Source organism: Pelophylax lessonae, assembly GCF_965119305.1.
Source record: "Pelophylax lessonae genome assembly, chromosome: 9".
In the NCBI taxonomy this organism is placed as follows: domain Eukaryota; kingdom Metazoa; phylum Chordata; class Amphibia; order Anura; family Ranidae; genus Pelophylax; species Pelophylax lessonae.
Genome location: NC_138776.1, coordinates 3727165 through 3753059, shown reverse-complemented (window position 1 = coordinate 3753059; position 25895 = coordinate 3727165). Strand labels below are relative to the sequence as shown.

At 50.7% G+C, this 25895-nt stretch overlaps 1 protein-coding gene across 3 annotated transcripts in view; it reads left to right on the top strand.

The window, feature by feature from the left end:
• Positions 1–25895, top strand: part of ATN1 (atrophin 1) — an 83739-nt gene that overhangs the window by 22883 nt on the left and 34961 nt on the right. For all 3 annotated transcript variants that reach the window (XM_082267373.1, XM_082267372.1, XM_082267371.1), the window contains exons 2-5: positions 9599–9766; positions 14015–14152; positions 17589–17699; positions 19964–21660. In XM_082267373.1, coding sequence (XP_082123499.1) covers positions 9740–9766; positions 14015–14152; positions 17589–17699; positions 19964–21660 — 1973 coding nt within the window. In that variant the 5' untranslated portion in view covers positions 9599–9739. The remainder of the gene's footprint in view (positions 1–9598; positions 9767–14014; positions 14153–17588; positions 17700–19963; positions 21661–25895) is intronic.

Here is a 25895-nt window from a genome sequence, read left to right as displayed (position 1 = left end):
GTGCCGACTATCAGTACTGCCTATCAGTGCCACCTATTAGTACCGCCTATCAGTGCCGCCTATTAGTACTGCCTATCAGTGCTGCCTATCAGTACTGCCTATCAGTGCCCATCAGTACTGCCCATCAGTGTCACCCATCAGAGATGCCTGTCAGTGCAGCCTCATCAGTGCCGCTAAAACCCCAGTGGGGTTTAAATACAACCCAAAAAAATTCTCTCTGTGGAAAAAAAGGTAAATATGTCCTATGTGTAAAGTGCAGCATGACCGCGTAATTGTCATTCAAAGTGTGACAGCTGAAAGCTGAGACTTGGCCTGGGCAGGAAGGGGTGGGGGGGGGGGTTAAAATGTCCGATATTGAAGGGGTTAAACTGGTCATAGCTAAACAGAATTTTGAATGAAAATTCTCAGCACATTCGTTGGTTCACACAATCCCTTGCACTACAGAGCTGACAATCGATTCGATGGAGATTGTACAGACTGATTGATGCAAGCAGTGGGAGGAGTTATGTAAATGGTGGGTGTGATTTTGGAGGAGTGGGCGTTCCTAGGCAGGCTGTATTTGCATAGGTAACGCCCATATATGATGCTGAGCCTCCATGATTGAAAGCAGTGAAATCCAATAACTGAAAAGGGCGGGGCAATGGACAGTCAGGCTGGGGAGGAAAGGGCTAGATGATGCTGGAATTGAGGCTTGCTGCGGCTTCTAATGCACATTGTGAGAAGCTCACAGTGTGCGGTGACATCAGAGCCTGTAGAGCGGGGAAGGTCGGAGGTCAGCGCGCGGTTGCAGACGCCGCGGTGGGAGTGACGGTTGTAGATTTACTCGGCAGGCGACAATAAACAAGAAAGGCTTTACAGAGCGATTTTTATGCCGACAATAAAACCAGAAACAGACATTTTTGTAGCCGTAAAATGGAATCACACAATAAAGCGCGGCTGTAAAAATAAAACGACATTTGTTGAGGCGTTCGCGGTGTCGCTCGTTCTGCTCTGCGGAGGGCGCTCTGCACATTCTTGGTTTGGGGGGGGGAGGGGGGGATATTGTTTTATAAGCGTTATCTCACAGCGCCAACCAATCCTGATCTCCGGAGATCCCAGATATGGTTTATGGTGTGAGCGGCCCCTGGAGGAACATGGGGGGGGGGAGGGGTTCATTGCATTCGAAGTCACAACTCCATTACACTGGTTAGGTTGCACTTTCACCCGGACATCCCATAATAATTTCCCTCTTACCCATTGGTTCACATCTGTGCGTTTTTTTACTGCATTGTGCAGAAACGCTCTGCAGTCCATTCGCCATGGTTTCCTATGGATCTGGTTCACATCCGTGCGTTCTCAGCAGGTGCGATTTTTGGAAGGGGTCGGGGACTTTGTTTTCCTGCAACAGGGGGCGCTGTGCATGTAACCGACTTCAATAGACCTGCAACAAAAACACGCGTGTTGCTGCTTTGATGCGCTTTGTGTGTTTTTTTTTTTCTTATAGTAAAGTATGACGGATCTGTTCATGGAGTGCAACTCTGATGCAACTTTACACTCTCTGCCACTCAGAGTCACATCAAAGTGGTGCAGGAAACTTTGTGTTTCCAGAGCCTCCTGTTAGGGTTAGTGTTAAATAATATGGTTACCCTAACTCTAATGCTGACTCTAACCCTAACTCTAACCCTAACCCTAACCCTAACCCTAACCCTAACTCTAACCCTATCTCTAATGCTGACTCTAACCCTAACCCTTACTCTAACCCTAACCCTAACCCTAACTCTAACCCTATCTCTAATGCTGACTCTAACCCTAACCCTTACTCTAACCCTAGCCCTTACTCTAACCCTAACTCTAACCCTAACCCTACCTCTAACTCTAACCCTAACTCTAACCCTATCTCTAATGCTGACTCTAACCCTAACCCTTACTCTAACCCTAGCCCTTACTCTAACCCTAACCCTACCTCTAACTCTAACCCTAACCCTTACTCTAACCCTAACCCTAACTCTAACCCTAACCCTAACCCTAACCCTTACTCTAACCCTAACCCTAACCCTAACTCTAACCCTATCTCTAATGCTGACTCTAACCCTAGCCCTTACTCTAACCCTAACTCTAACCCTAACCCTACCTCTAACTCTAACCCTTACTCTAACCCTAACCCTAACTCTAACCCTAACTCTAACCCTAACCCTAACTCTAACTGTAACCCTAACTCTAACCCTAACCCTATCTCTAACCCTGAATCTAACTGTAACCCTATCTCTAACCCAAACCCTAACCCTATCTCTAACCCTAACTCTAATGCTGACTCTAACCCTAGCCCTAACTCTAACCCTAACCCTTACTCTAACCCTAACTGTAACCCTAACTGTAACCCTAACTCTAACCCTAACTCTAATGCTGACTCTAACCCTAACCCTTACTCTAACCCTAACTCTAACCCTAACCCTAACTCTAACCCTAACCCTAACTCTAACCCTAACTCTAACCCTAACCCTTACTCTAACCCTATCTCTAACCCAAACTCTAACCCTAACCCTAACTCTAACTGTAACCCTAACTCTAACCCTTACTCTAACCCTAACCCTAACTCTAACCCTAACCCTAACCCTTACTCTAACCCTAACCCTAACCCTAACTCTAACCCTATCTCTAATGCTGACTCTAACCCTAGCCCTTACTCTAACCCTAACTCTAACCCTAACCCTACCTCTAACTCTAACTCTAACCCTTACTCTAACCCTAACCCTAACTCTAACCCTAACTCTAACCCTAACCCTAACTCTAACTGTAACCCTAACTCTAACCCTAACCCTATCTCTAACCCTGAATCTAACTGTAACCCTATCTCTAACCCAAACCCTAACCCTATCTCTAACCCTAACTCTAATGCTGACTCTAACCCTAGCCCTAACTCTAACCCTAACCCTTACTCTAACCCTAACTGTAACCCTAACTGTAACCCTAACTCTAACCCTAACTCTAATGCTGACTCTAACCCTAACCCTTACTCTAACCCTAACTCTAACCCTAACCCTAACTCTAACCCTAACCCTAACTCTAACCCTAACCCTAACTCTAACCCTAACCCTTACTCTAACCCTATCTCTAACCCAAACTCTAACCCTAACCCTAACTCTAACTGTAACCCTAACTCTAACCCTAACTCTAACCCTAACCCTATCTCTAACCCTAACTCTAATGCTGACTCTAACCCTAACCCTAACTCTAACTGTAACCCTAACTCTAACCCTAACCCTAACTCTAATGCTGACTCTAACTGTAACCCTAACCCTGACTATAACCCTAACTCTAACCCGAACTCTGACCTGAACTCTAACCCCAACTCTAACCTAACCATAACCCTTACTCTCACCCTAACCCTAACCCTGACTCTAACTAACTCTGACCCGAACTCTAACCCTAACTCTAACCTAACCGTAACCCTTACTAAAACCGTAACCCTCTAACCCTAACCCTTACTCTAACCCTAACCCTAATGCTGACGCTAACCCTAGCCCTGACTCTAACCCTAACCCTGACTCTAACCCTAATGCTGACTCTAACCCTGACTCTAATCCTAACCCTAACTCTAACCCTAATTCTGACTCTAACCCTGACTCTAACCCTAACCCTGATTCTAACCGTAACCCTGACTCTAACCATAAACCTAACCCTAACTCTGACTCTAACCCTAATTCTAACCCTAACTCTAAACCTAACACTAAACCTAACCCTAACTCTAACTGTAACCCTAACTCTGACCTGAACTCTAACCCTAACTCTAACCGTAACCCTAACTCTAACTCAAACCCTAACCCTAACCCTAACCCTAACCATAACCCTCACTCTAACCCTAACCATAGCTCTAACCCTAACTGTAGCCCTTAATCTAACCCTAACCGTAGGCCTACCTCTAACCCTAACCATAACCCTAGCCCTAACTGTAGCCCTTACTCTAACCCTAACTCTAACCTAACCCTAACCGTAACCCTTACTAAAACCGTAACCCTCTAACCCTAACCCTTACTCTAACCCTAACTATAACCCTAACCCTAGCCCTGACTCTAACCCTGACTCTAACCCTAATGCTGACTCTAACCCTAACCCTGACTCTAATCCTAACCCTAACTCTAATCCTAACCCTGACTCTAATCCTAACCCTGACTCTAATCCTAACCCTAATCCTAATTGGCAGCCTATTAGTTTAAAAAAGGCCGCCGTAACGCAATGCTCTTTATTGCACGTATGTTAGCGCAACACAGCAGGGCGCAGAGGTGTGAATGGGTCCTAGGACTGCGTTTATAATTTTGAACGCGGGAGAAAAACCGTCTGTAGCACGTAACATTGCCGTTCATTTTTAATCGATCCCCAAGCATGGTTAAAAAAAAAAAGACGTGCCGATTGTGTAAGAAAATGCGTGGATCAAATTCGCCAAAACGTGTCATTACGTTCCAGGGGCGGAGTGAAACACGTTAGGAGGCGTGGCCTGGCTGGACCCCGGGCTGAGGCTGTCATACACCTCCTTACAGGGTTTTGCTGCGATTTGCGATTTTTTTTAGGTGCGGTTAAAAGACTCTCAAAAAAAGTTACGCAAGCCGCACATTGAAATCAATGGACTGCTGAATGAGTGCGGCGCAAAAACACGTTGCAATTTTGCGCACGTTTGCGAAACGCTAATTGCGAATGAACAAAAGTAAAATAGACAAAACGCGCTCAGGACAATAAAGGAATGAATGTGAATTTATCGGCCACCGTGGAACTACAAGTGACAGCATGCCCAGCGCCCTGCACCACCATCACTCCTTCCTTGTGCAGAAATGAATGAGCCAGTCTTGCACAGGGAACTCTGCTGTGAAGGTGAGGAGGTCACATGACTTCCACACCTGGGAACGCTACTAAGCCCCGCCCCCTCCTGAGCAGCCACATGACACAAAGTTCACGCTGGGTTCCAGCAGGAGGTGAGAAGGAGTGCAGAGCGGGGGATGTGCTGTGTACAGTATGAGTGTGGGGGGGGGGGGGGGTTCTGCCTTCTAGGCGTAGAGAAGCTCCGGTTTAGGGCAGCGCTATCCAGGAATCGCAAAGGGAAAAAAAAATATGTTGCAAAGCCAAGACGAGCCGTGAACCGATCGATCTAATTTCCCGGTCCCTATCACCATCCCATAGAAGTTTCTTTACATTGGAGAAGTTTAAAAAAATGTTTTTGCGCACGACTGGGAAAAATGTCAGAAATGAGCGAGCGCCGGTGACATCACGGACGCCCTTATTATTCTGTCGGTAGAAAACGGCACTTATTAAATGAAAATCGTTCGTTCTGTTCAAGTACCAGAAAAATTTGGGGGGTTTGTCCCTTCGGGAATTTTCATTTGGAAAGTCTGGATGTGGAAAATTGTGTACACACTGGGGGGGGGGGGCAGGGTCACTGATGGGGGGGGGGACCACCGGTCCTCCTTTAGGGGGCCTGGGCACACAGAGGGCCCAGATAGCAGGAGGATCGGTGGAGCAGAGAAGGAAAAATCCACTCTGCGTCTCTCACCCAGCAACTAAAAGTTGGTTTCTCTCCCTTTCCCTCCTGTCGGCTTTCAGTTGCTGGGTGAGAGACACACATGACCGGATTTAGGGGGTGCTGGGGTGGGTTGTGCCAGTGCCATTTCAGTTCTGCCCCCCTGGCCGGCCGCCGCTGAGCTCCATCCCCTGCCCCTCCCCCCGTCCGCACTCACAACCGGGACAAGAAGACGAGAAGAGGCAGAGAGGAGAGAGCCGGGAGGAGGTGAGCTGTGTTGTGCTCTCCCCTCCTGTTGCTCAGGAGCTTACTGTTGTGCCAGTGTCATTTCAGTTCTGCCCCCCCCCCCCCCTGGCTAGCCGCTGTTGAGCTCCTTCCCCTGCCCCTACCCGCGCTCACAGCAGGGACAAGGAGACGAGAAGAGGTAGAGGGGAAAGAGCCGGGAGGAGGTGCGCTGTGTTGTGCTCTCCCCTCCTGTTGCTCAGGAGCTTAGTGTTGTGCCAGTGTCATTTCAGTTCTGCCTCCCCTGGCTAGCCGCTGCTGAGCTCCTTCCCCTGCCCCTACCCGCGCTCACAGCAGGGACAAGGAGACGAGAAGAGGCAGAGGGGAAAGAGCCGGGAGGAGGTGCGCTGTGTTGTGCTCTCCCCTCCTATCAGAAGAGCGCTGGTCTATACAACACATGAGACCGGATCGCTCTTACTGTAGATCACACTGTACTCACACCTCCCCCTATCCACATTTCCTGCTGCCGGGAGGCGAGCAGCCTTTGGAGGAGAGAGTGTGAGTAAAGTGCGATCTACAGTAAGAGCGACCCGGTCTCATGTGTTGTATAGACCAGCGCTCTTCTAATAGGAGGGGAGAGCACAACACAGCGCACCTCCTCCCGGCTCTTTCCCCTCTGCTTTTCCCGTCTCCTTGTCCCTGCTGTGAGTGTGGGCAGGGGCAGGGGAAGGAACTCAGCGGCGGCTAGCCAGGGGGGGCAGAACTGAAATGACACTGGCACAACACTAAGCTCCTGAGAAACAGGAGGGGAGAGCACAACACAGCGCACCTCCTCCCGGCTCTTTCCCCTCTGCTTTTCCCGTCTCCTTGTCCCTGCTGTGAGTGTGGGCAGGGGCAGGGGAAGGAACTCAGCGGCGGCTAGCCAGGGGGGGCAGAACTGAAATGACACTGGCACAACACTAAGCTCCTGAGAAACAGGAGGGGAGAGCACAACACAGCGCACCTCCTCCCGGCTCTTTCCCCTCTGCCTCTTGTCGTCTCCTTGTCCCTGCTGTGAGTGCGGGTAGGGGCAGGGGAAGGAGCTCAGCGGCGGCTAGCCAGGGGGGGGGGGGGGGGCAGGACTGAAATGACACTGGCACAACACTAAGCTCCTGAGCAACTGCACTTTGCAAAGTTCACAGCCTATTTGCCTTTAATAAATCAACCCCTAACTTACAAAAAGTCTAAAAAGTGGGTCTGGGTTACTGCAGGTCAGGCTGGATGGCTCACAGAGACAGATCTCTGGTACCTCCCCCTGGATGTAGAAGTTTGGAGAAGCTTCTAGAAATTAGTGGGCGGAGGCCAGGAGGGACTGATCTGCATACTTGAGGGAACTTGGCCAATCCTCAGGCAGAATGCTCTGGTAGGGTGGACAGGTCAGCCCTTAAATATGAGGAGCCATGCTAGCAGAGGAGTTGGGTGTAAGATGGAGTGCTGAGGAGCAGCAAGGAGGACAGAGTGAGTACAGCGGCACACCCAGGTATTCACAAGTGGAGAGACTGCCACGTGCAGCAAGTTTTTAGGATTGGGGGAACCACTTGCATTTTTTCTTGCACATGATTGGATGATAGAAGTCAGCAGAGCTCCCCCTCATTTACTAAGTCAATATCAAGAATGTGCAACCACTCAGCATCCAGCCACTGCGGCACCTGACCCAGTGAAGAAGCATCCGGTGTACCGGGACCCAATTGGCCGCTGCTGCTCCTTCCTGGCATGTCCGCATTAAGAATGTGTAAGCGTCCAGCATATAGGAACCTTATTGGCCGCTGCTCCTGGCCAGTATCAGTAAAAACAATGCGTTGGTGTCCCACATCCAGGGAACCATTTGGCCACAGTTGGGGCTCCTGGCCGACAAGTCAATATCAATAATGTGTAAGCTTCGGGCAAGCAGGGACCCTATTGGCTGTCGCTTCTCCTGGCCGACATATTAATATCAAGAATGTGCAAGCATCCGGCATCCAGGGATCCAATTGGTCACCACTTTTATGCCTGACCCAGCAATGTGCAAGCATCCGACTTCCAGGGATCCAGTTGGTCGCTGCTGCTGCTGCCCCTGACCCAGCAATATAAAAGCATCCAGGGATCCAATTGGTCGCCGCTGTTGCACCTGACCCACCAATGTGAAGGATCCAGCATCCAGGGATCCAATTGGTCGCCGCTGCTGCCCCTGACCCAGCAATATAAAAGCATCCGGCATCCATGGATCCAATTGGTTGCCGCTGCTGCTCTTGACCCAGCAATGTGCAAGCATCCAGGGATCCAATGGGTCGCTGCTGCACCTGACCCAGCAATGTGCAAGCATCCGACTTCCAGGGACCCAGTTGGTCGCCGCTGCTGCACCTGACCCAGCAATGTGCAAGCATCCAGGGATCCAATAGGTCGCTACTGCTCCTGACCAAGCAATGTGCAAGCATCCGACTTCCAGGGACCCAGTTGGTCGCCGCTCCTGCCCCAGCAATATAAAAGCATCCAGGGATCCAATTGGTTGCCGCTGCTGCTCTTGACCCAGCAATGTGCAAGCATCCAGGGATCCAATGGGTCCCTGCTGCTCCTGACCCAGCAATGTGCAAGCATCCGACTTCCAGGGACCCAGTTGGTCGCCGCTGCTGCACCTGACCCAGCAATGTGCAAGCATCCAGGGATCCAATGGGTCCCTGCTGCACCTGACCCAGCAATGTGCAAGCATCCGACTTCCAGGGACCCAGTCGGTCACCGCTGCTCCACCTGACCCAGCAATATAAAAGCATGCAGCTTCCAGGGATCCAATTGGTCGCCGCTGCTGCACCTGACCCAGCAATGAGCAAGCTTCAAGGGATCCAGGGATCCAATTGGTCGCAACAGCTGCACCTGACCCAGCTATATAAAAGCATCCAGGGATCCAGTGGGTTGCTGCTGCATCTGACCCAGCAATGTGCAAGCATCTGACTTCCAGGGACCCATTTGGTCGCCGCTGCTGCGCCTGACCCAACAATGTGCAAGCTTTAAGGGATCCAGGTACCCAATTGGTCCCCGCTTTTGTGCCTGACCCAACAATGTGCAAGCATCTCCAATTGGTCGCCACTGCTGCGCCTGACCCAGAAATATAAAAGCATTCGGCATCCAGGGATCCAATTGGTCGCCGCTGCTGCACCTGACCCAGAAATGTGCAATCATCAAGGGATCCAGGGATCCAATTGGTCGCCACTTTTGCTCCTGACCCAGCAATATAAAAGCATTTGGCATCTATGGATCCGATTGGTCGCCGCTGACTGATATCTCAACACCAACAATGTATAAGCGTCCGGTGTACCAGGACCCCATTGGCTGCTGCCAGCGCTCCTTCCTGGCATGTCAGTAATAAGAAAGTGTCAGCATCCGGAGTACAGGAGCCCCATTGGCCGCTGCCAGCGCTCCTGGCCGACATGTATATATGAACAATGTCTAAGCGTCCGGCATGCAGGAACCCTCATAGTTACCGCCGCCGCTCCCACATTCTTCTCCATAGATACAGTGCAGTCAGTGAGCGTTGTCACCCTAAGACAGGAAGTGTGTTATTGGCAGGATCACAGGGTCAAAATAAAGTGAAAAAAAAAAAAAGCCTGAAATAAAACAAATGCCGCCACCACATCTAATTACCAATAATACATGAAATGCGTTATATTTCTGTTCTTGGATTTTAGATACGCTCTAACTGCAAAAAGGGATAGAAAGGTCACTGACCTCTCTGTGCTGTGTGGCAGAGCTGTGTAAATCCCAGGAGTGGATGGACAGAAATACAAATCCTATGTCCCTCATATGTATTTTTTATTCTTTTCTAGAGATTTGAAATGAATAATTGTCCTGAAACTAAAAAGGGTTTTTTTCTCTTCTCAGGTAGGCCTTACCTGCCCGGATATTGGTCCCCTCCCCCCCCCCCCCATACTCCTTATCAGCCTGGCCGGTGGGGCGCGGGTCTGTGGGGCAGTTTACGTTATCTGATCCCGTCGAAGAAATGGGGCTCCTCCACCCTACAATATGAAAACCCGACAGAACAAAGACTCGGTGAGTGCCCCCCCTGTACCTCCCCCTCCATTACCCCCCCCCCCCCCCCCGTCCTCCCTCCATACCTTCAATTGTCCTAGGAGGGACCGTGTTTGAAATGGCGGATATTCAAGGTGTAAATCGAGCGCAGGGGGCAGTGTAAATAAAGTGCAGGGGGCCGGTGTAAATAAAGTGCAGGAGGTCGGTGTAAATCAAGCGCAGGAGTCCAGTGTAAATAAAGTGCAGGGGGCGATGTAAATAAAGTGCAGGAGGCCAGTGTAAATCAAGCGCAGGAGGCCGGTGTAAATCAAGTGTAGGGGGGGCGGTGTAAATCAAGCGCAGGGAGGCCTCTGTAAATCAAGCGCAGGAGGCCGGTGTAAATCAAGCACAGGGGGGGGGCGTGTAAATCAAGCGCAGGGGGGCCGGTGCAAATCAAGCGCAGGGGGGGCGGTGCAAATCAAGCGCAGGAGGCCGGTGTAAATCAAGCACAGGGGGGGGGGCGTGTAAATCAAGCGCAGGAGGCCGGTGTAAATCAAGGGCAGGGGGCGGTGTAAATCAAGCACAGGGAGGCCTGTGTGAATTAAGCACAGGGGGGGGGGGGCGTGTAAATCAAGCGCAGGAGGCCGGTGTAAATCAAGCGCAGGAGGCCGGTGTAAATCAAGCGCAGGGGGGGGGGCGGTGTAAATCAAGCGCAGGGAGGCCGGTGTAAATCAAGCGCAGGGGGGCCGGTGTAAATCAAGCGCAGGGGGCCGACGTAAATCAAGCGCAGGAGGCCGGTGTAAATCAAGCGCAGGGGGGGGGGGGCGGTGTAAATCAAGCGCAGGGAGGCCGGTGTAAATCAAGCGCAGGGAGGCCGGTGTAGATCAAGCGCAGGGGGCCGACGTAAATCAAGCGCAGGGGGGGGCGATGTAAATCAAGCGCAGGGGGGGCGATGTAAATCAAGCGCAGGGGGGCTGGTGTAAATCAAGCGCGGGGGGGGGGCGATGTAAATCAAGCGCAGGGGGGCCGGTGTAAATCAAGCGCAGGGGGGCCGGTGTAAATCAAGCGCAGGGGGCCGACGTAAATCAAGCGCAGGGGGGGGGGGCGATGTAAATCAAGCGCAGGGGGGGCGATGTAAATCAAGCGCAGGGGGGCTGGTGTAAATCAAGCGCAGGAGGCCGGTGTAAATCAAGCACAGGGGGGGGGGCGTGTAAATCAAGCGCAGGGGGGCCGGTGCAAATCAAGCGCAGGGGGGGCGGTGCAAATCAAGCGCAGGAGGCCGGTGTAAATCAAGCACAGGGGGGGGGGGGCGTGTAAATCAAGCGCAGGAGGCCGGTGTAAATCAAGGGCAGGGGGCGGTGTAAATCAAGCACAGGGAGGCCTGTGTGAATCAAGCACAGGGGGGGGGGGGCGTGTAAATCAAGCGCAGGAGGCCGGTGTAAATCAAGCGCAGGAGGCCGGTGTAAATCAAGCGCAGGGGGGGGGGCGGTGTAAATCAAGCGCAGGGAGGCCGGTGTAAATCAAGCGCAGGGGGGCCGGTGTAAATCAAGCGCAGGGAGGCCGGTGTAGATCAAGCGCAGGGGGCCGACGTAAATCAAGCGCAGGGGGGGGGCGATGTAAATCAAGCGCAGGGGGGGCGATGTAAATCAAGCGCAGGGGGGCTGGTGTAAATCAAGCGCGGGGGGGGGCGATGTAAATCAAGCGCAGGGGGGCCGGTGTAAATCAAGCGCAGGGGGGGCGATGTAAATCAAGCGCAGGGAGGCCGGTGTAAATCAAGCGCAGGGGGGCCGGTGTAAATCAAGCGCAGGGGGCCGACGTAAATCAAGCGCAGGGGGGGGGGCGATGTAAATCAAGCGCAGGGGGGGCGATGTAAATCAAGCGCAGGGGGGCTGGTGTAAATCAAGCGCAGGAGGCCGGTGTAAATCAAGCACAGGGGGGGGGGCGTGTAAATCAAGCGCAGGGGGGCCGGTGCAAATCAAGCGCAGGGGGGGCGGTGCAAATCAAGCGCAGGAGGCCGGTGTAAATCAAGCACAGGGGGGGGGGGCGTGTAAATCAAGCGCAGGAGGCCGGTGTAAATCAAGGGCAGGGGGCGGTGTAAATCAAGCACAGGGAGGCCTGTGTGAATCAAGCACAGGGGGGGGGGGCGTGTAAATCAAGCGCAGGAGGCCGGTGTAAATCAAGCTCAGGAGGCCGGTGTAAATCAAGCGCAGGGGGGGGGGCGGTGTAAATCAAGCGCAGGGAGGCCGGTGTAAATCAAGCGCAGGGGGGCCGGTGTAAATCAAGCGCAGGGAGGCCGGTGTAGATCAAGCGCAGGGGGCCGACGTAAATCAAGCGCAGGGGGGGGCGATGTAAATCAAGCGCAGGGGGGGCGATGTAAATCAAGCGCAGGGGGGCTGGTGTAAATCAAGCGCGGGGGGGGGCGATGTAAATCAAGCGCAGGGGGGCCGGTGTAAATCAAGCGCAGGGGGGGCGATGTAAATCAAGCGCAGGGGGGCCGGTGTAAATCAAGCGCAGGGGGGCCGGTGTAAATCAAGCGCAGGGGGCCGACGTAAATCAAGCGCAGGGGGGGGGGGCGATGTAAATCAAGCGCAGGGGGGGCGATGTAAATCAAGCGCAGGGGGGCTGGTGTAAATCAAGCGCAGGAGGCCGGTGTAAATCAAGCACAGGGGGGGGGGCGTGTAAATCAAGCGCAGGGGGGCCGGTGCAAATCAAGCGCAGGGGGGGCGGTGCAAATCAAGCACAGGGAGGCCTGTGTGAATCAAGCACAGGGGGGGGGGGGCGTGTAAATCAAGCGCAGGAGGCCGGTGTAAATCAAGCGCAGGAGGCCGGTGTAAATCAAGCGCAGGGGGGGGGGCGGTGTAAATCAAGCGCAGGGAGGCCGGTGTAAATCAAGCGCAGGGAGGCCGGTGTAGATCAAGCGCAGGGGGCCGACGTAAATCAAGCGCAGGGGGGGGCCATGTAAATCAAGCGCAGGGGGGCGATGTAAATCAAGCGCAGGGGGGCTGGTGTAAATCAAGCGCGGGGGGGGGGGGGCGATGTAAATCAAGCGCAGGGGGGCCGGTGTAAATCAAGCGCAGGGGGGGCGATGTAAATCAAGCGCAGGGAGGCCGGTGTAAATCAAGCGCAGGGGGCCGACGTAAATCAAGCGCAGGGGGGGGGGGCGATATAAATCAAGCGCAGGGGGGGTGATGTAAATCAAGCGCAGGGGGGCCTCTGTAAATCAAGCGTAGGAGGCCGGTGCAAATCAAGCGCAGGAGGCCGGTGTAAATCAAGCACAGGGGGAGGGCGTGTAAATCAAGCGCAGGGGGGCCGGTGCAAATCAAGCGCAGGGGGGGGGCGTGTAAATCAAGCGCAGGAGGCCGGTGTAAATCAAGGGCAGGGGGCGGTGTAAATCAAGCACAGGGAGGCCTGTGTGAATCAAGCACAGGGGGGGGGGGGCGTGTAAATCAAGCGCAGGAGGCCGGTGTAAATCAAGCGCAGGGGGCCGATGTAAATCAAGCGCGGGGGGGCGGTGTAAATCAAGCGCAGGGAGGCCGGTGTAAATCAAGCGCAGGGGGGCCGGTGTACATCAAGCGCAGGGGGCCGACGTAAATCAAACGCAGGGGGGGCGATGTAAATCAAGCGCAGGGAGGCCGGTGTAAATCAAGCGCAGGGGGGCCGGTGTAAATCAAGCGCAGGGGGCCAACGTAAATCAAGCGCAGGGGGGGCGATGTAAATCAAGCGCAGGGGGGGCGATGTAAATCAAGCGCAGGGGGGGGCGATGTAAATCAAGCGCAGGGGGGGGGGCGATGTAAATCAAGCGCAGGGGGGCTGGTGTAAATCAAGCGCGGGGGGGGCGAGGGCGGTGTAAACCAAGCGCAGGGGGGGGGCGATGTAAATGAAGCGCAGGAGGCCAGTGTAAATCAAGCGCAGGGGGGGGGCGGTGTAAATCAAGCGCAGGTGGCCGGTGTTAATCATGTGCATGGGGCCGGTGTAAATCGAACGCAGGGGGCCGGTGTAAATCGAGCACAGGGGGGCCGGTGTAGATTGAGCGCAGGGGGACGGTATAAATCGAGCGCAGGGGGGCAGTGTAAATCGAGCGCAGGAGGCCGGTGTAAATCGAGCGCAGGAGGCCGGTGTAAATCGAGCGCAGGGGGCCGGTGTAAGTGGGGCCGGAAGGGTTCACTTTCAGGGTCACCGGGAGGCCTGGAATCTGAATTGTCTTAAAATGTAATTGTGACGTAACAAAATATAAACCGCCACCGCTAACCGCCATTTTTTCCCGTCTTCTCCCTGCTCGGTTCTGTGAAGATGTCGATGAGGAGCGGAAGGAAAAAGGAGAGCGTGGGCCCACGGGAGGAACGGAGAGCGCGGGGGAGGGCGTCCCCGGGTGCCATCAGCACATCCAGCAGTGACAGCAAATGTGAGAAGGGCCGGCCACCTGCCAAGGTGAGAAAGACAAATAAAGGGCCTCATACAATGATCTGCCTGTTGCCCCTAGCAACCAGATCCTTCATTTCACCCTGTAACTTGCATGGTTAAAAGGGTGGGAATCTGGTTGCTATGGGCAACACAGACAGTTCCTGTAGTGCTTGGATCTGGTTGCTATGGACAATGCAGACAGTTCCTAAAGCTTTTGGATCTGGTTGCTATGGAAGCCACAGAGAGTTCCTAAATCTGTAAATCTGAATGTTATGGGCAATGCAGACAGTTCATGAAGCTTTTGGATCTGGTTGCAATGGGCGACTCAGACAATTATTGAAGCAATTTAATCTGGTTGCTATGGGGGACACAGACAGTTCCTGAAGCTTTTGAATCTGGTTGCTATGATGATGCAGACAGTTCCTAAAAGAAAAAGGAGAGCGTGAGCCCACCAGCCAAACATAGAGCACGGGTCCCCGGGTGCCATCAGCACATCCAGCAGTGACAGCAAGGATCTCGTTGCTATGGATGATGCAGACTGTTCCTGAAACTTTTGGATCTGGTTGCTATGGGAAACACAGACAATTATTGAAGCTTTAGATCTGTTTGCTATGGACGATGCAGACAGTTCCTAAAGCTTTTGGATCTGGTTGCTATGGGCGATGCAGACAGTTATGGGCAATGCAGAAAGTTCTGTAGCTTATGCATCTGGTTGCTATGGGAGACACAGACTGTTCCTTAAGCTCTTAGATCTGATTTCTAATGGCGACACAGAGAGTTTCTATAGTGTTTGGATCTGGTTGCAGTGGTCAATGCAGACATTTCCTGAAGCTATTAGATCTGGTTGCTATGGGTACCGCAGATGGTTCCTGAAGTGTTTGGATCTGGCCGCTATGGGCGATGCAGGTGGTTCCTGAAGCTTTTGGATCTGGTTGCTGTAGGCGACACAGACAGTTCCTGAAGCTTTTGGATCTGGTTGATATGTGCAATGCAGATATTTCCTAAAGAGTTTGGATCTGGTTGCTATGGACAATGCTGACAGTTCCTGAAGCTTTTGGATCTGGTTGCTATGGAAGACACAGAGAGTTCCTGAATCTGTAAATCTGAATGTTATGGGCAATGCAGACAGTTCATGAAGCTTTTGGATCTGGTTGCAATGGGCGACTCAGACAATTATTGAAGCAATTTAATCTGGTTGCTATGGGGGACACAGACAGTTCCTGAAGCTTTTGAATCTGGTTGCTATGATGATGCAGACAGTTCCTAAAAGAAAAAGGAGAGCGTGAGCCCACCAGCCAAACATAGAGCACGGGTCCCCGGGTGCCATCAGCACATCCAGCAGTGACAGCAAGGATCTCGTTGCTATGGATGATGCAGACTGTTCCTGAAACTTTTGGATCTGGTTGCTATGGGAAACACAGACAATTATTGAAGCTTTAGATCTGTTTGCTATGGACGATGCAGACAGTTCCTAAAGCTTTTGGATCTGGTTGCTATGGGCGATGCAGACAGTTATGGGCAATGCAGAAAGTTCTGTAGCTTATGCATCTGGTTGCTATGGGAGACACAGACTGTTCCTTAAGCTCTTAGATCTGATTTCTAATGGCGACACAGAGAGTTTCTATAGTGTTTGGATCTGGTTGCAGTGGTCAATGCAGACATTTCCTGAAGCTATTAGATCTGGTTGCTATGGGTACCGCAGATGGTTCCTGAAGTGTTTGGATCTGGCCGCTATGGGCGATGCAGGTGGTTCCTGAAGCTTTTGGATCTGGTTGCTGTAGGCGACACAGACAGTTCCTGAAGCTTTTGGATCTGGTTGCTATGGGTGACACAGACAGTTCCTGTAGCGTTAGGATCTGGTTGCCATGGGCAACACAGACAGTTCCTAAAGCGGTTGGATCTAGTTGCTATGGGTGACACATACAGTTCCTGAAGCCTTTGGATCCGGTTGCTATGGGCGACGCAGACAGTTCCTGAAAATATTAGATCTGGTTGCTATGGGTACCGCAGACCGTTCCTGAAGCTGTTTGGATCTTATTGCTATGGGTGACGCAGACAGTCCTGAAGCTCTTGGATCTGGTTGCTATGGGTGACACAGACAGTTCCTGTAGCGTTAGGATCTGGTTGCCATGGGCGACACAGACAGTTCCTAAAGCGGTTGGATCTAGTTGCTATGGGTGACACAGACAGTTCCTGAAGCCTTTGGATCCGGTTGCTATGGGTGATGCAGACAGTTCCTGAAGCTTTTGGATCTGGTTGTTATAGGCGACACAGACAGTTCCTGAAGCTTTTGGATCTGGTTGCTATGGGTGACACAGACAGTTTCTTTAGCGTTAGGATCTGGTTGCCATGGGCGACACAGACAGTTCCTAAAGCGGTTGGATCTAGTTGCTATGGGTGACACATACAGTTCCTGAAGCCTTTGCATCCGGTTGCTATGGGCGATGCCGACAGTTCCTGAAGCTTTTGGATCTGGTTGCTATGGGTACCGCAGACCGTTCCTGAAGTGTTTGGATCTGATTGCTATAGGTGAGGCAGACAGTCCTGAAGCTTTTGGATCTGGTTGCTATAGGCTACACATACAGTTCCTGAAGCTTTTGGATCTGGTTGCTATGGGAGACACAGACAGTTCCTGAAGCTTTTGGATCTGGTTGCTATGAGTGCCACAGACCATTCCAGAAGCTTTTGGATCTGGTTGCTATGGGTGACACAGACAGTTCCTGTAGTGTTAGGATCTGGTTGCCATGGGCGACACATACAGTTCCTGAAGCTTTTGGATCTGGTTGCTATGGGTGACACATACAGTTGCTGAAGTCTTTGGATCTGGTTGCTATGGGTGACACAGACAGTTCCTGAAGTATGTGGATCTGGTTGCTATGGGATTTGCAGAAAGTTCCTGAAGCCTTTGGATCCGGTTGCTATGGGCGACGCAGACAGTTCCTAAAGCTTTTGGGCTGCTTCAGGGGGGATTAGTGCCGGTCTATGGATTCTTGCAGCTCTTTACATTTAGCTGTGGCCATGTAAATGGATGACATGCTGACAGCGGCCATATTTGTGGCGAGTAATCACACCAGTAGCGAATACCTGTGGTTAGGGACAGTGATCACCTCTGGAAGCCGATGTTTGCATCCCGGGGCGATCGTCCGTCCTTACCTGCAGGTAAACGCTCCATGTTGGATTATCCGCCCATAAACAATGCTGACCCAGCTACCAGAATCCGCTGATTTATTGCCGCCATAATTTACAGACCGCCTCGGAATGAGGCTCATGGTGATGAGTAATAAGCGAACAGGATTCCATCTTGTACTAGCGCCACATTTAAGAGACGAGATCTGGTTGCCATGGGTTACGCCATTAAGACATCAGTATTGATCTTTATGTTTCCTTGTCGGAGATGGAGAGAAAGAAGGGTGGGGCTGTGTAAATTCCACATTTATTCTTCTTTTTTTTTCCCTCCAAACAGAAAGGCCGCATGGACGATTCAGTCCCGAAGAGCAGCAAACGGGAAAGGGTAAAAGATTCCTCCGAGAGTGAAGGGGAAGCGGGGAAAACACAGAAGAAAGCCAAGATGGAGGTGAGAGACGCCGACGTCATCAGCATTCTCATCTGGGGTTGGGACACCTAGGCCCATGCCTGTATAAATAGGGTCTTGCCAGTCGTCTCACCTGAATTTCAGCTTCCCCAACTCACATGCTGGTTGCTCTGGGCAACACAGACAGTTCCTGAAGCTTTTGGATCTGGTTGCAATGGGCGATGCAGACAGTTCCTGAAGCTTTTGGATCTGGTTGCTATGGGAGACACAGACAGTTCTTGAAGCTTTTGGATCTGGTTGCTATAGGTGGCAAAGACCTTTCCAAAGCTTTTGGATTTGGTTGCAATGGGCGATGCAGAGGGTTCCTGAAACTTCTGGATCTGGAACCTCCTTCAAATGTCCAACCAGTGTATTGCTACCCTTCTTCCAATGACCCCCATTATAAGGGGGCCCTTCTTCTAATGACCACCAGTGGAACGAGGCCCTTCTTCTAATGACCGTCATTGTAATAGGGCTCTTCTTCTAATGACCGCCAGTGGAAGGGAGCCCTCCTTCAAATGACCCCCATTGTAGTGGTACCCTTCTTCCAATGACCTCTAGTGTAATGGGGTCCTTCTTCCAGTGACCACCAGTGGTAAAGAGCCTTTCTTCCAATGACCAAAAGTGGAATGAGGCCCTTCTTCCAATGACCACCAGTGTAATGGGGCCCTTCTTCCAATGACCACCATTGTAATGGTACCCTTCTTCCAATGACCACCAGTGTAATGGGGCCCTTCTTCTAATGACCACCAGTGGAATGGGGCCCTTCTTCAAATGACCACCATTGTAATTTTACCCTTCTTCCAATGACCCCTAATGTAATAGGGTCCATCTTCCAGTGACAACCAGTGGTAAAGAGCCTTTCTTCCAATGACCACCAGTGAAATGGGGCCCTTCTTCCAATGACCACCATTGTAATGCTACCCTTCTTCCAATGACCACCAGTGTAATGGAGCCCTTCTTCAAATGACCACCATTGTATTGGTACCCTTCCTTCAATCACCACCAGTGTAATGGTATCCTTCATCTAATGACCAGCAGTGGAATGGGGCCCTTCCTCAAATGACCAACTCTTGTAATGGTACCCTTCTTCCAATGACCACCATTGTAATAGATCCCTTCTTCCAATGACCACCAGTGTAATGGGGCCCTTCTTCCAATGACTGCCAGTGGTAAAGAGCCTTTCTTCCAATATTCACCAGCAGAATGGGGCCCTTCTTCCAATGACCACCATTGTAATAGATCCCTTCTTCCAATGACCACCATTGTAATGGTACCCTTCTTCCAATGACCACCAGTGGAATGGAGCCCTTCTTCAAATGACCACCATTGTAATGGTACCCTTCTCAAATGACCACCATTGTATTGGTACCCTTCTTCCAATGACCACCAGTGTAATGGGGCCCTTCTTCAAATTACCAACTATTGTAATGGTACCCTTCTTCCAATGACCACCATTGTATTGGTACCCTTCTTCCAATGACCACCAGTGTAATGGGGCCCTTCTTCAAATTACCAACTATTGTAATGGTACCCTTCTTCCAATGACCACCAGTGTAATGGAGCCCTTCTTCAAATGACCACCATTGTATTGGTACCCTTCCTTCAATCACCACCAGTGTAATGGTATCCTTCATCTAATGACCACCATTGGAATGGGGCCCTTCCTCAAATGACCATCTATTGTAATAGTACCCTTCTTCCAATGACCACCATTGTAATAGATTCCTTCTTCCAATGACCACCAGTGTAATGGGGCCCTCTTCCAATGACTGCCAGTGGTAAAGAGCCTTTCTTCCAATGACCACCAGTGGAATGTGGTCCTTCTACCAGTGACCACCATTGTTATTCTTATTCTTGTATTTATTCTAATATCTACAGCTTGCTGCTCATGCCAATACACACTGAGCTGGAGATGTTCTTCAAAGGAAGGGAAATTATTTTTTGGTTGTCACTATAACAATTGTTCCTATTGAAAGATTCCCTCTCTGTTCCTGTTACCATGACAACTCGAAATTTCAGTTTTTCCCTCACTTTCGGTTTCCGGTGACAAATAGAAAGGGTGAATCTCCTCAGTTAGGAGGCAGACAATAATAAAGCCTGACAGGGGTTCTATCCCTTCCCTTCTCTATATTAGATTTCACATTGGCCCACCGCTGGTCCAACCAAATATTCTTTATAAGCAATCTGTTGGTTTCAAGGAGGGGTGGATGAAATAAATCCATTTCAAGATGTTATCTTCCTAATGATGTTTTTTTTCTCTGCAGTCTCCAGAGGTTCCCCGTCCTCCCCCCGATGAGGAAAGTTTGGATGGACAGAGCGGTAATGAAGATGGTGGAAGTGACCCAAGGGACATTGACCAGGACAACCGCAGCACATCTCCGAGCCTGCATAGTGGGGATAGCGAGAGCGATGCATCTTCCATTCCTTCACCAAAATCCTTTCCTTCCCTGTATAGGGGTCCCGGGTCACCCCAACCTCCTGCTTCACCGGTTTCTAATCCCCCTGTTCTTCCACCCCCCTCCCAGGCTTCCCAAGCACCTCCACAGACTGAACCTCAGACTTCAAGACCGTACCAAGCTCCTCAACTTCCACAGCTGTACCCCAGCACTGGTGGGATGGTCAAAGCTGGGCCTGCGCCAGCCTCCCAAGCCAAACCTCCACCCACCACACCTATAGCGGGACTTGGTTCTCCAAGACCTTTGGCTTCTCCAACAGCTCCCTCTACTCTACCTACCAGCACTTCTACCACCACCTCTTACCCCCATGTATCTCACAACCTGCCGCCACCCCCTGCCCTGCGGCCTCTCAATGCCTCTCCAGGACTTACTTCCCAACCGGCAGAGAAATCGGGCCAGCCTGTTCCTTCCTCTTCTTGTACACTTCGATATCCCCCTTACCCAGGACAATACCCATCTGGGTACCCCCATCAGTACCCCGCACAGGGAAAGTATGGACAACCACAGCCCGGCCCCCATCCTTCTTGGGGACAAGGTGGGCTCAGTTATGGACGGATTGAAGGAGCTCCCCGCTACCCTCAGCCTCCACCCCAAAATGGACAAGTGGGTGGGGGGCAAAATGTTAGTGGGGGATTCAGTAACTCTCATCATGGAAGTACTCGTGCTCCATCCCCCCATAATAACCACCCTCCACACCCAATGCCCACAGCAGGGGCTATTCAGACTCCAGCATCCCAGAGTAGTGTTTTGCACCCTCATGGAGGGGCAAATGGTGGACAAGGTCAACCTCCTAATCATAATATGAATAACTCCCATCATCCTCACATTCTACCAAACAGGGGGCGCTCCCCAACACCACAAAGTAACCAGCCACCAGGGGGCGTGCCTCAACCCAGCCATCACACGCCTCATGTTCTTCTGTCCCCCAGTTCCCACCATCAGAGCAGCACTCAGTTGCCAACCCCTGGGACAGGGCCTAGTGGAGGCCAATCACCAGCGCCCACCAGTACCTCACATCTTCCATCCCAGCCATCCTCTGCGGGTGGAAATGTAGGCTACTCCCCTCAAGTGGAGCCCCCAAATCCTCAGTCCACTCATAATCTTTATCAACCTCACTCATCTGCTCCTATCTGCCATTACCCTCCTAATAATCAAGGGTATGGTAACTACCCATACCAAGGCTACAAAGGGGCTCCCCCTCATCCAGCTCCACCCTATAAAAATGCACCCCCACCCCCATATAAACCTGGATCCTTTCCAGTCTCCACTCCTCCTCCAGCTCCCGCCCAGAGCTTTAAAGACTCCTCACCTCCCGCTTCTGTCACTGCTCCTCCTCCAGCTCCACCTCCTGCTCCACTCCCGCCAGCACCAGCTCCCGTGCAGATAAAACAGGAGCCACCCGAGGAATGTGAAGCAGAAGGCGATAGCCCAGTTCCTCCTCCCAGCAGCCCTTCCCCGCCACCCAAACTTGTGGACACGCCAAGCCATGCCAGCCAGTCTGCCAGGTAATTCGGGGCATCAGGAGATATATGTGTGGTCTTCTTGCTGGGGATTAAATATTTTCTGCAAGTTTTGCCCAATTAATGGCTAATTGATATATATATATATACACTATATAACCAAAAGTATTGGGACGCCTGCCTTTACACACACATGAACTTTAATGGCATCCCAGTCTTAGTCCGTAGGGTTCAATATTGAGTTGGCTCCGCCCTTTGCAGCTATAACACCTTCAACTCTTCTGGGAAGGCTGTCCACAAGGTTTAGGAGTGTCTATGGGGATGTTTGACCATTCTTCCAGAAGGGCATTTGTGAGGTCAGGCACTGATTTTGGATGAGAAGGCCTGACTCACATTTTCCACTCTACTCCATCCCAAAGGTGTTCTATCGGGTTGAGGTCAGGACTCTGTGCAGGCCAGTCAAGTTCTTCCACCCCAAACTCGCTCATCCATGTCTTTATGGACCTTGCTTTGTGTACTGGTGTGCAGTCATGTTGGAACAGGAAGGGGCCATCCCCAAACTCCTCCCACAAAGTTGGGAGCATAAAATTGTCCAAAATGTCTTGGTATGCCTTAAAAGTTCCCTTTACTGGAACTAAGGGGCCAAGTCCAACCCCTGAAAATCAACCCCAAACCATAATCCCCCCTCCACCAAACTATTTGGACCAGTACACAAAGCAAGGTCCATAAAGACATGGATGAGCGAGTTTGGGGTGAAGGAACTTGACTGTCCTGCACAGAGTCCTGACCTCAACCTGATAGAACACCTTTGGGATGAATTTGAGTGCAGACTGTGAGCCAGGCCTTCTTGTCCAACATCAGCGCCTGACCTCACGAATGAGCTTCTGGAAGAATGGTCAAACATTCCCATAGACACTCCTAAACCTTGTGGACGGCCTTCCCAGAAGAGTTGAAGCTGTTATAGCTGCAAAGGGCGGAGCCAACTCAATATTGAACCCTACGGACTAAGACTGGGATGTCATTAAAGTTCATGTGTGTGTAAAGGTAGGCGCCCCAATACTTTTGGTAATATAGTATATGTCAACTTTTCGCCTTCCTCTGGATCAACAGTGGGTATAGGATTGTGTATATGGGATTGTATGGTTGGGGAGGGTATAGGATTGTGTATATGGGATTGTATGGTTGGGGCGGGTATAGGATTGTGTATATGGGATTGTATGGTTGGGGTGGGTATAGGATTGTGTATATGGGATTGTATAGTGGGGGCGGCTATAGGATTGTGTATATGGGATTGTATGGTTGGGGTGGGTATAGGATTGTGTATATGGGATTGTATAGTGGGGGCGGCTATAGGATTGTGTATATGGGATTGTATGGTTGGGGGGGTTATAGGATTGTGTATAGGGGATTGTATGGTTGGGGAGGGTATAGGATTGTGTATAGGGGATTGTATGGTTGGGGTGGGTATAGGATTGTGTATAGGGGATTGTATGGTAGGGGAGGGTATAGGATTGTGTATATGGGATTGTATGGTTGGGGTGGGTATAGGATTGTGTATATGGGATTGTATGGTTGGGGTGGGTATAGGATTGTGTATAGGGGATCGTATGGTTGGGGAGGGTATAGGATTGTGTATATGGGATTGTATGGTTGGGGAGGGTATAGGATTGTGTATATGGGATTGTATGGTTGGGGTGGGTATAGGATTGTGTATAGGGGATCGTATGGTTGGGGAGGGTATAGGATTGTGTATATGGGACTGTATGGTTGGGGTGGGTATAGGATTGTGTATATGGGATTGTATGGTTGGGGTGGGTATAGGATTGTGTATAGGGGATCGTATGGTTGGGGAGGGTATAGGATTGTGTATATGGGATTGTATGGTTGGGGTGGGTATAGGATTGTGTATAGGGGATTGTATGGTTGGGGAGGGTATAAGATTGTGTATAGGGGATTGTATGGTTGGGGAGGGTATAGGATTGTGTATAGGGGATCGTATGGTTGGGGAGGGTATAGGATTGTGTATAGGGGATTGTATGGTTGGGGAGGGTATAGGATTGTGTATATGGGATTGTATGGTTGGGGAGGGTATAGGATTGTGTATAGGGGATCGTATGGTTGGGGAGGGTATAGGATTGTGTATAGGGGATCGTATGGTTGGGGAGGGTATAGGATTGTGTATATGGGATTGTATGGTTGGGGTGGGTATAGGATTGTGTATAGGGGATTGTATGGTTGGGGAGGGTATAGGATTGTGTATAGGGGATTGTATGGTTGGGGTGGGTATAGGATTGTGTATAGGGGATTGAATGGTTGGGGAGGGTATAGGATTGTGTATAGGGGATTGTATGGTTGGGGAGGGTATAGGATTGTGTATAGGGGATTGTATGGTTGGGGTGGGTATAGGATTGTGTATAGGGGATTGTATGGTTGGGGTGGGTATAGGATTGTGTATAGGGGATTGTATGGTTGTAGAGGGTATAGGATTGTGTATATGGGATTGTATGGTTGGGGTGGGTATAGGATTGTGTATAGGGGATTGTATGGTTGGGGTGGGTATAGGATTGTGTATATGGGATTGTATGGTTGGGGAGGGTATAGGATTGTGTATATGGGATTGTATGGTTGGGGAGGGTATAGGATTGTGTATAGGGGATTGTATGGTTAGGGAGGGTATAGGATTGTGTATATGGGATTGTATGGTTGGGGCGGGTATAGGATTGTGTATATGGGATTGTATGGTTGGGGTGGGTATAGGATTGTGTATATGGGATTGTATGGTTGGTGTGGGTATAGGATTGTGTATATGGGATTGTATGGTTGGGGAGGGTATAGGATTGTGTATAGGGGATTGTATGGTTGGGGCGGGTATAGGATTGTGTATATGGGATTGTATGGTTGGGGAGGGTATAGGATTGTGTATAAGGGATTGTATGGTTGGGGCGGGTATAGGATTGTGTATATGGGATTGTATGGTTGGGGTGGGTATAGGATTGTGTATATGGGATTGTATGGTTGGGGAGGGTATAGGATTGTGTATATGGGATTGTATGGTTGGGGCGGGTATAGGATTGTGTATATGGGATTGTATGGTTGGGGTGGGTATAGGATTGTGTATATGGGATTGTATGGTTGGGGTGGGTATAGGATTGTGTATATGGGATTGTATGATTGGGGAGGGTATAGGATTGTGTATAGGGGATTGTATGGTTGGGGTGGGTATAGGATTGTGTATATGGGATTGTATGATTGGGGAGGGTATAGGATTGTGTATAGGGGATTGTATGGTTGGGGTGGGTATAGGATTGTGTATATGGGATTGTATCTTTGGGGAGGGTATAGGATTGTGTATAGGGGATTGTATGGTTGGGGAGGGTATAGGATTGTGTATAGGGGATTGTATGGTTGGGGAGGGTATAGGATTGTGTATATGGGATTGTATGGTTGGGGTGGGTATAGGATTGTGTATATGGGATTGTATGGTTGGGGAGGGTATAGGATTGTGTATATGGGATTGTATGGTTGGGGCGGGTATAGGATTGTGTATATGGGATTGTATGGTTGGGGTGGGTATAGGATTGTGTATATGGGATTGTATGGTTGGGGTGGGTATAGGATTGTGTATATGGGATTGTATGATTGGGGAGGGTATAGGATTGTGTATAGGGGATTGTATGGTTGGGGTGGGTATAGGATTGTGTATATGGGATTGTATCTTTGGGGAGGGTATAGGATTGTGTATAGGGGATTGTATGGTTGGGGAGGGTATAGGATTGTGTATAGGGGATTGTATGGTTGGGGAGGGTATAGGATTGTGTATAGGGGATTGTATGGTTGGGGAGGGTATAGAATTGTGTATAGGGGATTGTATGGTTGGGTTTTCTTTACTGTTTTTTTTTTTTTTTTGTTTTTTATTGGTTGAGCCAGATGGACTTGTGTCTTGACTAACTATGTAACTGTTTTGCCTGCAAAAGATTTGTAATTCTTTTCAGTCGTTGTAATTGACCTCACTGCCAAACAGCACAACCAGGTTGGTGATTCTACTTTTCTGTACTGCAATTATTCAGTACAGCTTGGGCACCAGCCCACCCCCAGCCTGCTGATTGGACGATAGAGGAGCTTATGATTCCTTACAATGGTCCAATCATTATCCTGCTCACTTTTCTTTCTTCCATCCCCTTTTAATCCCAATGCTGTTTTGCCAAGTTGGTAATATAATGAGATTTCTATACTTATACTGGCGGGTATTTATCCCAGTACCTTTTCAAAATGGCACCCGG